The sequence below is a fragment of the Anolis sagrei genome, chromosome 3 (genome assembly GCF_037176765.1).
Source record: "Anolis sagrei isolate rAnoSag1 chromosome 3, rAnoSag1.mat, whole genome shotgun sequence".
In the NCBI taxonomy this organism is placed as follows: domain Eukaryota; kingdom Metazoa; phylum Chordata; class Lepidosauria; order Squamata; family Dactyloidae; genus Anolis; species Anolis sagrei.
In genome coordinates this window covers 268,611,501-268,628,405 of record NC_090023.1, presented here as the reverse complement: position 1 = coordinate 268,628,405, position 16,905 = coordinate 268,611,501, and the positions used below count along the sequence as shown (strand labels likewise).

General features: G+C 45.2%; 1 protein-coding gene across 1 annotated transcript in view; it reads right to left on the bottom strand.

The window, feature by feature from the left end:
- Window positions 1–245: 245 nt before the first annotated feature.
- The window catches only part of SLC51A (solute carrier family 51 member A), a 39,166-nt gene continuing 22,506 nt past the window's right edge, over window positions 246–16,905 (bottom strand). Inside the window, exons 5-9 of the mRNA XM_060767279.2 lie at window positions 13,991–14,149; window positions 10,069–10,180; window positions 8,015–8,161; window positions 7,343–7,448; window positions 246–1,008 (exon numbers count right to left, since the gene is read on the bottom strand). Coding sequence (XP_060623262.2) covers window positions 869–1,008; window positions 7,343–7,448; window positions 8,015–8,161; window positions 10,069–10,180; window positions 13,991–14,149 — 664 coding nt within the window. The 3' untranslated portion in view covers window positions 246–868. The remainder of the gene's footprint in view (window positions 1,009–7,342; window positions 7,449–8,014; window positions 8,162–10,068; window positions 10,181–13,990; window positions 14,150–16,905) is intronic.

Genomic DNA, 16,905 nt, shown 5'->3' with positions numbered 1-16,905 from the left:
CCGAGCCAGTTTACCAGCTATTAGGATTTCTGAGAGTTGAAGGCCAAATCGTCTGGGGATCCACAGGTTGAGAACCACTGATCTAGTGGAATATCCTCAAATCACCATATATTCAGATACCTCCCTTTGCAACCTCTTAGAAAGTGATGCCACCAACAGGATTCTGTCCTACGTCTCCAAATTTCACAGCAAACATCCACGACAGTGTGCGCGCCATGCTATAATACACAACACAATGAAAGATGTGCATTGTGGTCATCCCTTTATTAAGACAAGTAAAAATTGCAAAAGAAATCATGCTAGCTTTTGAATCCCACTGACATCTTCATCAGGCAGGGATGGTTTAAAAACTATGCAAGGGAAACAAGGTGATGGATGAATGCCGCAGGTCTGCATTGTGCCTGAATTGTTTATGAAAGATGGTCTTATGAGAGGGTTGATGCCAGTAGAGGCAAGAAGGAGTTTGCAAACAAATGCAATGAAACTTCCTTCTCCACCAAGTTTACTTTCAGCTCTGGACCTGCTTCTATTCCTTTGAAGCAACCCCTTTGCAGGTGGAATACAGTGAACCTCTCAAGACTCTCCTATTATGTAATGAGACTACAACAAACACACACCAATGCGCTATCTGCCATTTGGGCATTTTCGACAATCGGACCAATGCCTGAAGTCATCTGGAAGCCATGGATGGCTCAACATGTCCATAGTTGCAGTGGTTGTAGATAGCATCAAACTCCCTGCGGTTTTGCTTCTCTTAGCAAATTGCAAACAGCTTCCTCGAAAAAAGTTGTTCCAAGTGGGATATCCAAAAGTTACTAAAAAGAAACAGAAATGTGGCTCTGACATCCGCCTCCACTTTCCATTCAGCTTAGTGGGCATTCGGCTCTGTTCTGCTCTCTGGAGATCCAGCTGGGCAGCAGCCAGGTTGGTCATCTGCTTTCCGGTAATACATCCTGGTCAAGACGGTCATGATGAAGGTCTCTACAATCAGGAGCTGGAAGTGCATCTCTAGGAACGAGAGAGAGGGAAGAAAAGAGGGAGTTTGACCCATTTGCAGCCATAGCTGGAATCTCCCACATCTGTGAAGCAGTGAGTCCATGCTATGTTTCAGACCAAGGCCTCATCTACACTGACCATTGCGTGCCATTTGAAGCTGGGGTAGGGTTTCAGTCATTCCAATGAATGATTTGTTAGATCAGTGGTTCTCAACCTGGGGGTCGGGACCCCTGGAGGGGTCACGGGGGGTTTTAGAGGGGTTGCCAAAAACCATCAGAAAACACAACATTTTCTGTTGGTCATGGGAGTTCTGTGTGGGAAGTTTCGCCCAATTCTATCATTGGTGCGGTTCATAATTCTCTGATTGTAGGTGAACCATAAATCCCAGCAATTACAACTCCCAAATGGCAAAGTCTATTTTCACCAAACTCCACCAGTGTTCATATTTGGGCATATTGAGTATATGTGCTAAGTTTGGTCCAGATCCATCATTATTTATTTATTTATTTATTTACTTTGCTTATATACCGCTGTATCTCAAGCCCGAAGGCAACTCACAGCGGTTCACAAACAGTAAAAACAGTAGAAACAGCAGTGGTTCCATACAACATATAACAATTGACTTAACATATTATCCATAAATTACCAATAAGCAATTACAATGCACAATTATTACAAAAAACAACCGTACCCAATCTTCTCATCATCCAAGCGTAGTCCAGGTTCGTCGTCCATTGTTCCATTCCTATGTTCCATTACCAGATTGCACTAAATTACTCAAACGCCTGCACAAACATCCAGGTCTTCACCTTTTTACGGAATACCATTAGAGATGGTGCTAGTCTAATGTCCGTAGGAAGGGCGTTCCACAGCCGAGGAGCCACCACCGAGAAGGCCCTATCTCTCGTTCCCGCCAGCCGAGCTTGAGAAGCAGGCGGGATCGAGAGCAGGGTCTCCCCGGAAGATCTCAAACTCCTGGTGGGTTCATAGGCAGAGATGCGGTCAGATAAGTCCACAGTGCTCTCTGGATGTAGATGAACTACAACTCCAAAGCTCAAGGTCAATGTCCACCAAACCCTTCCAGTATTTTCTGGTGGCTATGGGAGTTCCGTGTGCCAAGTTTGCTTCAATTCCATCGTTGATGGAGTAAAGCATACTCTTTGATTGTAAGTGAACTATAAATCCCAGCAACTACAACTCCCAAATGACCAAAATTAATCCCCCTAACCCCACCAGTATTCAAATTTGGTCCAGTGATGAAAATACATCCTGAATATCAGATATTTACATAATAACAGTAGCCAAGTTGCAGATATGAAGTAGCAATAACAATATTTTTTTGCTTGGGGGTCACCACAACATGAGGAACTGTATTAAGGGGTCGTGACATTAAGAAGGTTGAGAACCACTGTGTTAGATAGATAATGCGTTATTAGACAGGAATGCATTACCTGTAACCCTGTTGTGTAAAACTGATGGAAAATACCGTTCTAATGGACATGTGGTCACATACCTGCTGAAGAATTAAGTAGCTTGATGTGTAACTTGAGGGACATGCTGAAGAAGCTAAGTCATGACCATGCAACAGTCATGATGAGAGTTGCATCATTCACTTTTGTCCCTGACTGATGACGAGAAGTGATGGGTATAAAAAGCGGGCAGGAAGAGTGTATTCTCTCTCTTGCCATGATTCTCTCACTTCTTGCCGTACATCTGTTGATGATATCTGTTACCTAAAAATTGAGTATATCTCTGTATATGCCATTGATAGGAGATCAGGGGATACTGATGTGTGTGTATTTATTTGTACATCCTTACTTACTTACTTAGGCAATCCCTCATTGTCTGAGTAAGATTGTCCTCCAAGTTCGGTGTCCTGGTGGTGAGTACATAGGTGACTGTAGAGTCCTATTCTTGACCTGCGTATTCTTCCGCAGTGAAGGCATCGGTTTCCAGGTGGAAGACAGTCCTAGTTGGGGTTGGTTCATGCGCCTTCCTCTTGGCACGTTTCTCTCATCCTCCATTCGTGCCTCTTCAAATTCTACAGCACTGCTGGTCACAGCTGACCTCCAGCTAGAGCGCTCAAGGGCCCAGGCTTTCCAATTCTGGTGTCTATGCCACAGTTTTTGAGGTTGGCTTTGAGCCCATCTTTAAATCTCTTTTCCTCTCCTCCAACATTCCACTTCCCATTCTTGAGTTCGGAGTAGAGCAACTGCTTTGGGAGATGGTGGTCGGGCATTCGGACAATGTAGCTGGTCCAGCGGAGTTGATAGTGGAGGATCATTGCTTCAATGCTGGTGGTCTTTACATCTTCCAGCACACTGACATTTGTCTGCCTGTCTTCCCAAGAGATTTGCAGGATTTTTCAGAGGCAGCGCTAATGGAATCATTCCCGGAGTTGCATGTGACGTCTGTAGATAATCCACATTTCGCAGGCATATAGCAGGGTTCGGAGGACAATCGCTTTATAAACAAGCACCTTGGTCTCCTTACAGATGTCCCGGTCCTCAAACACTCTGCTGCACTCGCAGAGCTCAGGCAGTGTCATATTTCATTGTTCATGTTGACTTTTGGGGAGAGGTGGCTGCCAAGGTAGCAGAAATGGTCCACATTTTCTAATGTTACACCATTAAGCTGTATCTCTGGCACTGGAGAGGGATTGGCTGCTGCCTGCTGGAAGAGCACTTTGGTTTTCTCGATGTTCAATGACAGGCTGAGCTTCTCATATGGTTCTGCGAAGGTGTCTAGAGTGGTTTGTAGGTCTTCTTCTGAATGTGCACAGATGATGTCATCAGCATATTGGAGTTCTATAACAGATGTTGTAATTTGTACATAGAGCAACATGTCAAGATAAAAAGTCTCCACTGTGAGTTTGGATGAAAACTGATTTAGAGTGGCTTGTAGGTCTTCTTCGAATGTGCACAGATGATGTGTCATCGGCATATTGGAGTTCTATAACAGATGTTGTAATTTGTACATAGAGCAACATGTCAAGATAAAAAGTCTCCACTGTGAGTTTGGAGGAAAACTGAGTCAATCAGTTCTCTTAAAGATCAGACTCTGCAGTAAAACTCTGTTGACAGCTGATAAGGACTCTGCTATGTATGGGTTTATCTTTTCTGGCTTGCCTCTGAGACCTTCAGTCTGATGCACAGCATATTTAGGGAGGGCATGATTGTGAAGGAGAAACTGACAAATCACACAACTATCCCACTTTGACAAGATCTGGCAAAGATGTTACTTTCATTTCTGTCTTTACCATACATACTCATTGACTTTTCATTCAATCAATGGAAAAAAGAACTGTCTACTTTCATTTAGGATGAGATCCCAGATCCAAAATATTGCAAGGTAATGAGGAAAAGAGACAGTATGGGAGTCTACCCAATCTGAAAATATATTACAATGCTTGTTGTTTGATACAACTTAAGGACTGGTTAAGAAACATTAACAACCTTAGATACGCAGATGATACAACTTTGATGGCCAAAAGCGAGGAGGAGCCGAGGAGCCTTCTAATCAAGGTGAAAGAAGAGAGTCCAAAGACTGGGTAAGAGTTAAACATAAAAAAACAAGATTCTGGCAAACGCACCGATTGATAACTGGCAAATAGAGGGAGAAAACGTGGAGGCAGTGACAGATATTGGATTTCTAGATGTGAAGATGACTGTAGACGCAGACTGCGGCCAGGAAATCAGAAGACGTTTCCTTCTTTGGAGGAGAGCAAGGACCAATCTTGATAAAATAGTGAAGAGTAGAGACATCACACTGGCAACGAAGATAGTTAAAGCAATGGTATTTCCCGTAGTCACCTATGGATGCGAGGGCTGTACCATAAGGAAGATCGAGCAAAGGAAGAGAGCTCCTTTTGAGCTGTGGTGCTGGAGGAAAATGCTGAGAGTGCCTTGCACCATGAGAAGATCCAACCAGTCCATCCTCCAGGAAAGAAAGCCCGACTGCTCATTGAAGGGAAGGAGAGTAGAGGCCAAGTTGAAGTCCTTCAGCCACATCATGAGAAGAAAGGAAAGCTTAGAGAAGACAATGATGCTGGGGAAAAAGGAAGGAAAAAGGAAGAGGGGTCAACCAAGGGCAAAATGGATGGGTGGCATCCTTGAAGTGATTGGCTTGGCCTTGAAAGAGCCGGGGATGGTCACAGCGTCAAGGAGATATGGAGTGGGCTGGTCCAGGAGGTCACGAAGAGTTGGAAAGGAAAACAAGATCCAAAAGTACATAAAAATCCATAAAACTAGGCACTTGAATCCATGAAACTAGACAGCAGGAAAAATCTCATAAACAAAATTGGACCTTGGCAAGAACTTGGTACATGAAACTAAGAGCACTTGAAAACAAGACCAAGATCAATTTCCAACGATGACCCGAATGAGGCAACACTTGTCCATGCATCAATATAAGGCTTTTCCAAACTGTCAGGAAAGTGTTTCTCTTAACCTTGCTATCACATAACAGTTTGTTATCTTTCTTTTGCTGTAAGCAGTGGTCCACGCTCTTGTTACATCCCGAATAGATTACTGCAAAACACTCTATGTGGGGTTGCCTTTGAAGACTGTTCGGAAACTTCAATTAGTCCAACGGGCAGCAGCCAGATTAGTCACTGGAGCATCATACAAGGAGCATACCACCCCCCTGTTATGTCAGCTCCACTGTGCTGATCCAGTTCCGAGCACAATTCAAAGTGCTGGTTTTGACAGTCTTAAGTCTTGCCAAAAGAAGAATTCTTTTGAGGATAAAGACAGAGACTGTTGAATTCCTTCACTGAAATCCGACTCCAGGAAAGGATGGACTTTATTATCTTTAGTCTACTGTTCATTTCTCTATGTTGACAAGATAATCTACATTTACTTATAATGTGCTGATAACATTACTGTTAAATGCTATAAAGTCTAGACAATTTACTCCACTAGAGAACATATAATCCTGATTTATATTACTTTCTTGAGAGTCTTATAAAATACACATACATACATTCTTGTTTCTATGTTACTATAGATATTTGTGCATTGTTTGCTTTGACCTACAAAACCCTAAACAACAGCAAAAGGACTGGTTTACATTGAAACATAATGTGAATTACTTCAACTAGAGGTTTGAAATTTGGGGTACGTGCCTTTCTTTGGTATGATAACATAAAAACAGACTCAAGTTTTTGTAATCATAATCATAAGGAGATCAATATTGCGAGTTTGGAATAGAAGCAAGAATGGATTTTGTTCAAAGCTGCCTTTATGGTGGTCTTGGCATTCTGCGGTGTAATATATAAGTTGTTGATGTCATAGAATCATAGAATCATAGAATCAAAGAGTTGGAAGAGACCTCATGGGCCATCCAGTCCAACCCCCTGCCAAGAAGCAGGAATATTGCATTCAAATCACCCCTGACAAATGGCCATCCAGCCTCTGCTTAAAAGCTTCCAAAGAAGGAGCCTCCACCACACTCCGGGGCAGAGAGTTCCACTGCTGAACGGCTCTCACAGTCAGGAAGTTCTTCCACATGTTCAGATGGAATCTCCTCTCTTGTAGTTTGAAGCCATTGTTCCGCGTCCTAGTCTCCAAGGAAGCAGAAAACAAGCTTGCTCCCTCCTCCCTGTGGCTTCCTCTCACATATTTATACATGGCTATCATATCTCCTCTCAGCCTTCTCTTCTTCAGGCTAAACATGCCCAGTTCCCTAAGCCGCTCCTCATAAGGCTTGTTCTCCAGACCCTTGATCATTTTAGCACCCCTCCTCTGGACACATTCCAGCTTGTCAATATCTCTCTTGAATTGTGGTGCCCAGAATTGGACACAATATTCCATATGTGGTCTAACCAAAGCAGAATAGAGGGGTAGCATTACTTCCTTAGATCTAGACACTATGCTCCTATTGATGCAGGCCAGAATCCCATTGGCTTTTTTTACCGTCACATCACATTGTTGGCTCATTGTTCTTGATGTTGTTGCTGTTGTTGTTGTTGTTCAGAAGATAAATTCTCTTAGAAGGAAATCAGCTGACCTTTAAGCACTTGTTAAGACTTGATAATGACCATCTGTTGATTTAAGTTTCCATGCAAAGGGACATCGTGGAGGACTTGGTTGCACTTTTCTGCCTCGAGTTTCCCCTCCTTTCCTTTGAGTGTAAAATCCTATGTCTCTTTTTGGATATAGCTATTTTTCCTAGGAAAGACACAACTACACAGGCGGAGGTTTACACTCCATCCCGTTGACATTTGCTGGTGCCTTCCATGTCTGTTGGGGTTTCTGCTCTAACCGATGCCCTCAAGTCACCCCAAGTCCCTTTAAATGCCTTCCCTGTGAGCCCCAAAATAGACAACATTGGCTCTCAAACTCACGCTGGGACCGTGATCTGGAGGAGAAAGGTGGGGCGCATGCAATCTGTCCGCCGTTCCCCAAAATGCTGAAGATGGAGGGTTGCAGCGCTGTCAAAATCAGGAGAACCTGGAAGAGGAAAACAGAGGCAAGTTTCGGAAGATGCTTTAGAATTAGAGACTTGCAGAATCTATGTCGTTTGACACCGCTTTAATTGCCATGGACCATTACTATGGAATCCTGGGAGTTGCAGTTTGGTGAGGTACCAGAAGTCTCTGACAAAACTCTTGGTAAAACCTCAGCTCCCAGAATCCCATAGCATTGAGCCATGGTTGTTAGAGTGATATTAAACTGCATTAATTCAGTATAGAATTAATTCTATGCCAGCTGGCTGATTCTATCTGAACATGAGGAAGAACTTCCTGACTGAGAGCTGTTCAGCGGTGGAACTCTCTGCCCTAGAGTGTGGTAGAGGCTCCTTCTTTGGAAGCTTTTAAACAGAGGCTGGATGGCCATCTGTCCGGGGTGCTTTGAATGCAATATTCCTGCTTCTTGGCAGAATGGGGTTGGACTGGATGGCCCATGAGGTCTCTTCCAACTCTAGGATTCTATGATTCTACGACATTTCCCCACCAGAGTATGAGGTGGGTATTCAAATCCTTCCACCTCCATTTAACAGCAAATAGGACGTTTACCTGGAAGCACGCAAATTTGGCACCCACGTTCTGTTCTGACAGGTGCATCTTGACAGAACGAAAGAGGATGGCCAGTGCCCAGAGACCAAAGAGAGTGGAGACACCGGCCGTGGTGTTGATCCAAAGAGCCACGCTGTATTCTGAGATCTAGAGACAGGGAAAGTATGGAAAGGAAGAACGTGGGTGATATTCTCATTGTTCCTATTAGCTGGAACCTTGCAATGCAACTACAGATACATAACGGATACTCAACTGCACCACATCGAGTTATGGTACCTGTGTTTAGCTTGAGAATGGGCCTGAGAGCCACTTGTAAGTATTTGAAAACATGTCCTATTGTTGGATGGATAGGTGTGTTTAGGGGCAATGGTTGGACAACTCTATAGACCAGCGTTTCTCAACCTGGGGGTCAGGACCCCTTGGGGGTTGCAAGGGGGTATCAGAGGGGTTGCCAAAGACTAGGGGTTATGTGTGGGACGTTTGGTCCAATTCTATCACTGGTGGGTTTCAGAATGCTCTTTGATTGTAGGTGAACTATAAATCCCAGCAACTGCAACTCCCAAATGTCAAGGTCTATTTTCCCCAAACTCTACCAGTGTTCACATTTGGGCATATTGAATATTGGTGCCAAGTTTGGTCCAGATCCATCATTGTTTGAGTCCACAGTGCTCTCTGGACGTAGGTGAACTACAACTCCAAAACTCAAGGTCAATGCTTACCAAACTCTTCCAGTATTTTCATGGGAGAACTGTGTGCCAAGTTTGGTTCAATTCCATCATTGATGGAGTTCAGAACGCTCTTTGATTATAGGTGAACTATAAATCCCAGCAACTACAACTCCCACAAAATCATAATTTTTTGAGTGATGGTCACTCCTTGTATAGTGAGACGTTTTGTTGCCAAATTTGGTGTGATTTCGTTCATTGGTTCTTTTTTTTTAAGGTATTCATTATGCACAGAGCACGCGCGTGTGTGTATGTGTGTATGTATGTGTGTGTGTGTGTGTGTGTGTGTATACTGTATTTGTATACCGCCTTTCTCAGCCCATAGGCAACTCAAGGTGGTTAACAGGGTAAAATTCAATGCTTATAATATCATAAATACAATTAAAAACATAACACATAATACAAATTAAACATATCAATAAAATATAAATTCATAATGTCTCCTTGTTAAAAAAAAAACGTATCCGGTCTCATTGTTGTTGTTCTGTTTTCCTTTGTCAGTTACTCTGCATTTGGAAACGCTTGTTCAAAAAGCCACGTCTTGACTTTTCTCGGGAATGTTAAAAGGGAGGTAGCCAATCTAATATCTAGAGGGAGGGCATTCTACAGCCGAGGGGTCACCACTGAGAAGGCCCTGTCTCTCGTCTCCACCAAACATACTTATGACGAAGGCGGTAACGAGAGCAGGGCCTCCCCAGATGATCTTAAAGTCCTAGATGGCTCATAAGGGGAGATACGTTCGGATACGTAAGTAGGGCCAGAACCGTTTAGGGCTTTATAGGCTAAAGCCAGCACTTTGAATTGTGCCCAGTAGCAAACTAGCAGCCAGTGGAGTTGGCGCAACAGAGGAATGGTATACTCCCTGAGCGCCGCTCCTGTTAGCAATCTGGCTGCCATTCGTTGGACCATTTGAAGCTTCCGGACAGTCTTCAAGGGCAACCCCACATAGAGCGCGTTGCAGTAGTCTATATGGGATGTAACCAGAGCGTGGACTAACGTGACCAAGTCTGACTTCCCAAGGTAAGGGCACAGGTGGCGCACAAGTTTTAACTGTGGAAATGCTGTGGTCACCGCCAAAACCTGGTAATGGTTTGACAACTCTATAGACTAAGGTTCGATTCCCCGTTTATCCATGGAAACCTACTGGGTGACCTTGGGTGAGTCACACACTCTCAGCTTCGGAAAACCATGTGATAGCATCGTTTTAGAATCACCAGAAGTTAGCAATGACTTGACGGCACACAAGAAGAAGAGGAGGAGGAGGAGAGAAGGAAGGTCTTCTGTTGCAAACCCTAATAACACATTTTGACCCACAAACTTTCCACTTACATCTGCTGTGTCATACAGGCCTTCCGTGGTCAAAACAAGCCCCAAAAAGGCACAGGCACCTCGGAAGAAGGCATATTGGAAAGTGCCCAGGATCAGAATCCGAAGCTTTCGCCTGGAATGAGAAAAGGGTGGAGCCTGTTACGAAACCCAGGTTTGCTCTTAGGAAACTCCCAATCAAAGGTCAAGCTGGCCCTTCCAAACTCCCCAATTGTCCTAATGTGGAAGAAACAGTCCTGGTTAATCCTGCATCATCCCACTTATTCCAGTTGCTCTTAAAATGTCCTAGTTACTCTTGTTGGTGTGTAGCAGAGTATCGCAGAAGCTCAGAATAATGGACTCTGGAGTCTCCGGTAAAAGCAGGTTTTTAGCTTTACTTAAGCAGCTCAAAATAGACAACATACACCACCAGTGGACAGATGTGAAGAACACAAACCAAAAAAGATAGGAACTAATACAAACTGCAGCTGGAAGGAAGTTTATCTCTAGCACTCCATAATCTTTCACAGAGCAAGAACTCAGAGTCACATTCTCACAGCTTGTTACTTTGCTGTTTAAGCCTTCTATGTCAAGCTACATCCCTGCAATACAATTCTATTACAATCACAATCCTATCACATAAAATTACATTTAAACACACATCATACGTGAATTACACACTGACATCTCTCTCCTCCTCACATTTCCCTCTTTGTCCTTTAGCTTACTTCAATTGTTGTAAACCAGATGCCAGTGCAAAATTAGTTTGCATTGTTGTTAACTGCCTTCAAATTGGCTTCATCTTATGGCAACCTTATGAATGAAAGGCCTCCAAGATGCCTTCCACACAGTTGTATAAAATCCACATTGAACTGGATTATATAACAGTATGGACTCAGATAACCCAGTTCAAAGCAGATATTGTGGATTGTCTGCCTTGACATTCTGGGTTATATGGAACAGAAAGGTTTTCATCCTGATGTATGCTGACGATCTAGTGCTCATCTCTCTCTCCTAGTTGAATCTTTAAAATCTTCTGATGGCTTTCAGTACCTACTGCCAAGAGGAATATGAGTCAATAAATTGCTAATTAAAATATGCATAGATATATGTTAAAGCCAGTACCTTTGTCCTGAGATTCATCCCCATTGCCCTGAAGACTAGAGAAGATGGTCTAGACCCTGAGATGTTGGAACCCTATGATCTCCACCCAAAGTCTAGCCACTTGGTTCCCAAAAACAAAGACAGGAGGCTCTGAAGACCAGAGAAAATGGTCTGGACCCTGAGATGTTGGAACCCTGTGATCTCCACCCAAAATCCACCCATTTTGTTCCCAAAATCAAAGACAGGAGGCCCTGAAGACCAGAGAAGATGGTCCAGACCCTGAGATGTTGGAACCCTATGATCTCCACCCAAAATCTCGACATTTGGTTCCCAAAAGCAAAGACAGGAGGCCCTGAAGACCAGAGAAGATGGTCTAGACCAGTGGTTCTCAACCTGGGGTCCCCAGATGTTTTTGGCCTACAACTCCCAGAAATCGCAGCCAGTTAACCAGCTGTTGGGATTTCTGGGAGTTGAAGCCCAAAAACATCTGGGGACCCAAGGTTGAGAACCACTGGTTTAGACCCCGAGATGTTGGAACCCTATGATCTCCACCCAAAATCCAGCCATTTGGTTCCCAAAAACAAAGCCAGAAGGCCCTGAAGACCAGAGAAGATGGTCTAGACCAGGCATGGGGAACCTTCGGCCCTCCAGGTGTGGTGGACTTCAACTCCCACAATTCCTTGAGGCTCGGCATTCGCCCCAAAGGCTTACCTTGGCCCAACGAGGTTTGTTTGGCTCTTTTTCATGGAGGACGGGCAGCAAAGGGGGAGAGACGAGCGTAACGTAGCTGTGCAGATGGCGAGGAAGGATGCGGAGCCCACAGACTGGCCTCGGAGGGAGAGAGCGGGCGGAAACCCCTGCGGGCAACGCGCCTCCTCGCCGCTTCCCTTTTCCCTTCGCCTTCCCTTTTCCCCGACAAGCTCTGCACGACGTCACTCAGCCGGCGTCGTTGCTAGGGAGGGGGTCCATGCGGGGCGGTTGCTAAGGGCCGAAGCGGCGAGGAGGCGCGTTGCCCGCAGGGGTTTCCGCCCGCTCTCTCCCTCCGAGGCCAGTCTGTGGGCTCCGCATCCTTCCTCGCCATCTGCACAGCTACGTTACGCTCGTCTCTCCCCCTTTGCTGCCCGTCCTCCATGAAAAAGAGCCAAACAAACCTCGTTGGGCCAAGGTAAGCCTTTGGGGCGAATGCCGAGCCTCAAGGAATTGTGGGAGTTGAAGTCCACCACACCTGGAGGGCCGAAGGTTCCCCATGCCTGGTCTAGACCCTGAGATGTTGGAACCCTATGATCTCCACCCAAAATCTAGCCATTTGGTTCCCAAAAACAAAGACAGGAGGCTCTGAAGACCAGAGAGGCTCTGGACCCTGAGATGTTGGAACCCCATGATCTACACCCAAAATCTAGCCATTTGGTTCCTAAAAACAAAGACAGGAGGCCCTGAAGGCCGGAGAAGATGGTCCAGACCCTGAGATGTTGGAACCCTATGACCTCCACTCAAGATCTAGCCATTTGGTTTCTGAAAACAAAGACAGGAGGCCCTGAAGACCAGAGAAGATGGTCCAGACCCTGAGATGTTGGAACCCTATGATCTCTACCCAAAATTTAGACATTTGGTTCCCAAAAGCAAAGACAGGAGGCCCTGAAGACCAGAGAAGATGGTCTAGACCAGTGGTTCTCAACCTGGGGTCCCCAGATGTTTTTGGCCTACAACTCCCAGAAATCTCAGCCAGTTAACCAGCTGTTGGGATTTCTGGGAGTTGAAGCCCAAAAACATCTGGGGACCCAAGGTTGAGAACCACTGGTTTAGACCCTGAGATATTGGAACCCTATGATCTCCACCCAAAATCTAGCCATTTGGTTCCCAAAAACAAAGACAGGAGGCTCTGAAGACCAGAGAGGCTCTGGACCCTGAGATGTTGGAACCCCATGATCTACACCCAAAATCTAGCCATTTGGTTCCTAAAAACAAAGACAGGAGGCCCTGAAGGCCGGAGAAGATGGTCCAGACCCTGAGATGTTGGAACCCTATGACCTCCACTCAAGATCTAGCCATTTGGTTTCTGAAAACAAAGACAGGAGGCCCTGAAGACCAGAGAAGATGGTCCAGACCCTGAGATGTTGGAACCCTATGATCTCTACCCAAAATTTAGACATTTGGTTCCCAAAAGCAAAGACAGGAGGCCCTGAAGACCAGAGAAGATGGTCTAGACCAGTGGTTCTCAACCTGGGGTCCCCAGATGTTTTTGGCCTACAACTCCCAGAAATCGCAGCCAGTTAACCAGCTGTTGGGATTTCTGGGAGTTGAAGCCCAAAAACATCTGGGGACCCAAGGTTGAGAACCACTGGTTTAGACCCTGAGATATTGGAACCCTATGATCTCCACCCAAAATCTAGCCATTTGGTTCCCAAAAACAAAGACAGGAGGCCCTGAAGACCAGAGAAGATGGTCTAGACCCTGAGATGTTGGAACCCTATGATCTCCACCCAAAATGTAGCCATTTGGTTCCCAAAAGCAAAGACAGGAGGCTCTGAAGGCCAAAGTAGATGGTCCAGACCCTGATATGTTGGAACCCTATGACCTCCACCAAAGATCTATCCATTTGGTTCCTGAAAACAAAGACAAGAGGTCCTGAAGACCAGAGAAGATGGCCCAGACCCTGAGATGTTGGAACACTATGATCTTAACCTAAGATCTAGCCATTTGGTTCCTGAAAACAAAGACAGGATACTCTGAAGACCAGAGAAGATGGTCGAGACCCTGAGATGTTGGAACCCTCCACCTGAGATCTAGCCATTTGGTTCCCAAAAACAAAGACAAGAGCCCCGTGAGACGGTGCTTGACTCACTTGGTCATTGTGATGTGTGGGCAACAAGGGCAGCAACAGCAACACGGCCCCGTGCTGATCCTCACCGGAGTGTCCTTCAGGGTCTTGAGCACGGCTGCCTTGCCCCCAAGTCCTTCCACTATGACCAGCGTCATCAGGTAGAAGCAGACAGCAAAGTACCTGGGAGGGGCACAGAAGAAGAAAAGTCACCATTAGTCACCCATATTTACTCATATAATAATAATAATAATAATAATAATAATAATAATAACAACAACACTTTGTTTGTACCCTGCTACAATCTCCCCAAGGGACTCGGTGCAGCTTACATGAGGCCGAGCCCAAATACAACAATACAAGCAATAATAACAACAATACAAGCAATTAAAAACACATAGACAATAAGATAAACAACATTATCAATAAAACAACACATAATTAAAAACAGTGGGAAGGCCAAATGTTAAGTTAAAATTGGAAATAATGCTGGGACATGAACGGAAGGTGATACTGATGTTTGTGGAAGGGCATACGAGCAGACCTAAAGAAATGTAAAGTGCTTTGGAGGACAAAGTGCTATGAGATCATTAATCCAGGAAGGCACACTGGAACAACCACGTCTTCAAGTTCCTCCTGAAGACTGCCAGAGTTGGAGCCTGTCTGATGTCTTTAGGGAGTGAGTTCCAGAGTCGAGGGGCCACCACCAAAAAGGCCCTCTCTCTCATCCCCACCTATCGTGCCTGCGATGCAGGTGGGATCAAGAGCAGGGCCTTGATCCCTTCGGATGATCGAAGGGATCCCTTCGGATGATCGAAGGGATCGCGTGGGTTCGTATACAAAGGGATCGAAGGGATCATGTGGGTTCGTATACAAAGATGTGGTCACACAGGTAGGCGGGTCCCAAACCGTTCAGGGCTTTGTAGGTAAGAACCTGCACCTTGAATTGGGTCCGGTAGATGAATGGCAGCCAGTGGAGCTCCTTGAACAGGAGGGATCACCTCTCCCTGTAAGGAGCCCCAGTTAACAACCTGGCTGCCGCCCGTTGGGTCATCTGAAATTTCCAGGCCGTTTTCAAGGGCAGCCCCACGTAGAGTGCATTGCAGTAATCCAGTCTAGAGGTCCGATGAGCCATCAAATCTAATGCACACCTCAATTTTCAAAACCCTGAACCCTAAAAATTTTTTGCTGGTGAATACAATAAGCAGTGGCAAAATTTGTACTATTTATAATTTGGCCAAAAAGAGTACACAGCACAGTGGGTGCCTGCTTATGATTCCTTCTTTAAAAGCAAAAGTGTTAGAACACCAAAGCTTCCAGCAATGGGAAAGAAAACCTTGGAGTGCAGGAGTGCAGCTATGCTGTAGAATGGATCCACATTAACTGCCTTGGTTCAATGCTATGGGGTCATGGGGGCTGTAGTTTGGGACCATGGGGGCTACCAAAGAATGCTGATGCCTCACCAAACTATAAATCCCAGCACTGCATAACATTGAGCCATGACAAGGAATGCTGTGATCGGGCATTCAGACAACATGGTCAGTCCAGTTGATGGCAGAGGACAATCGCTTCAGTGCTGGTGGTCTTTGCTTCTTCCAGCACACTGACATTTGTCTGCCTATCTTCCCAAGAGATTTGCAGGATTTTTCAGAGGCAGTGCTGATGGAATCATTCTAGGAGTTGCATATGACGTCTGTAGACAGTCCACGTTTCGCAGGCATATAGCAGGGTTGGGAGGACAATAGCTTTATAAACAAGCACCTTTGTCTCCCTATGGATATCCCGGTCCTCAAACACTCTCAGCTTCTAGGTTCTTGTGGGTTTTTTCGGGCTATAGGGCCATGTTCTAGAGGCATTTCTCCTGATGTTTCACCTGCATCCAACAGACCGCACTACCTCTGAGGATGCTTGCCATAGATGCAGGCGAAACGTCAGGAGAAATGCCTCTAGAACATGGCCCCATAGCCCGAAAAAACCCACAAGAACCTAGTGATTCCAGCCATGAAAGCCTTCGACAATACACTCTCAGCTTCATTTGGAAAAATGCTGCACTCGCAGAGCTCAGGCGGTGTTCTATTTCAGTGTCAATGTTGACTTTTATGGAGAGGTGGTTGCCAAGGTAGAGGAAATGGTCAACATTTTTTAACGTTACACCATTAAGCTGTATTTCTGGCATTGGAGAGGGATTGGCTGGTGACTGCTGGAACAGCACTTTGGTTTTCTCGATGTTCAATGAGAGACTGATCTTCTTGTATGCTTCTGCGAAGGTGTTTAGAGTGGCTTGTAGATCTTCTTCTGAATGCACACAGACAACGTTGACATCAACATACTAGAGTTCTATAACAGATGTTGTTGTGACCTTGGTTTTGGCTTTCAGTCTGCTGAGGTTAAATAGCTTGCAATCTGTATGCAAAATGATTTCTGGTGGGAAGCTTCCCATCAACAAGATGAAGTATCATAGCAATGAAGATGCAAAATAAGGTTAGGGCAATAACACATCCCTGTTTTACACCAGATTCCACCTTAAATGGGTCACTTGGACGGGAGGTTTAGCATAGCTGGTAAATCATCAGCAATCATAAGATCTATCAATTAAAAGGTTGCAGGTTCGAAGCCCCGGGTTGGCATGAGCTGCCAACTGTCAGCCTAGCTCATTGTTTACCTAAGCAATTTGAAAACAGCTTTAGCTATGATTAGAAAAATTAGGTACCTCTAAAGCCGGGGAGGTGTTTTATGACGCCATAAAGAAAAAAGATCAAAAAATGCTGGGTGACCAAAAGGAAGGAGGAAATCCTGATGGCTCTTCGTTATAGAGGATAGAGCAACAGCACCTCCTGGACTCGAGCCCAGCCTTCCATGGCACCTCCTTCTGTTCTGTCTGTCTGTGTTATTGTCTAAAGAAGGGGACACTGAATGTTTGCCATGTATGTGTACTGTGA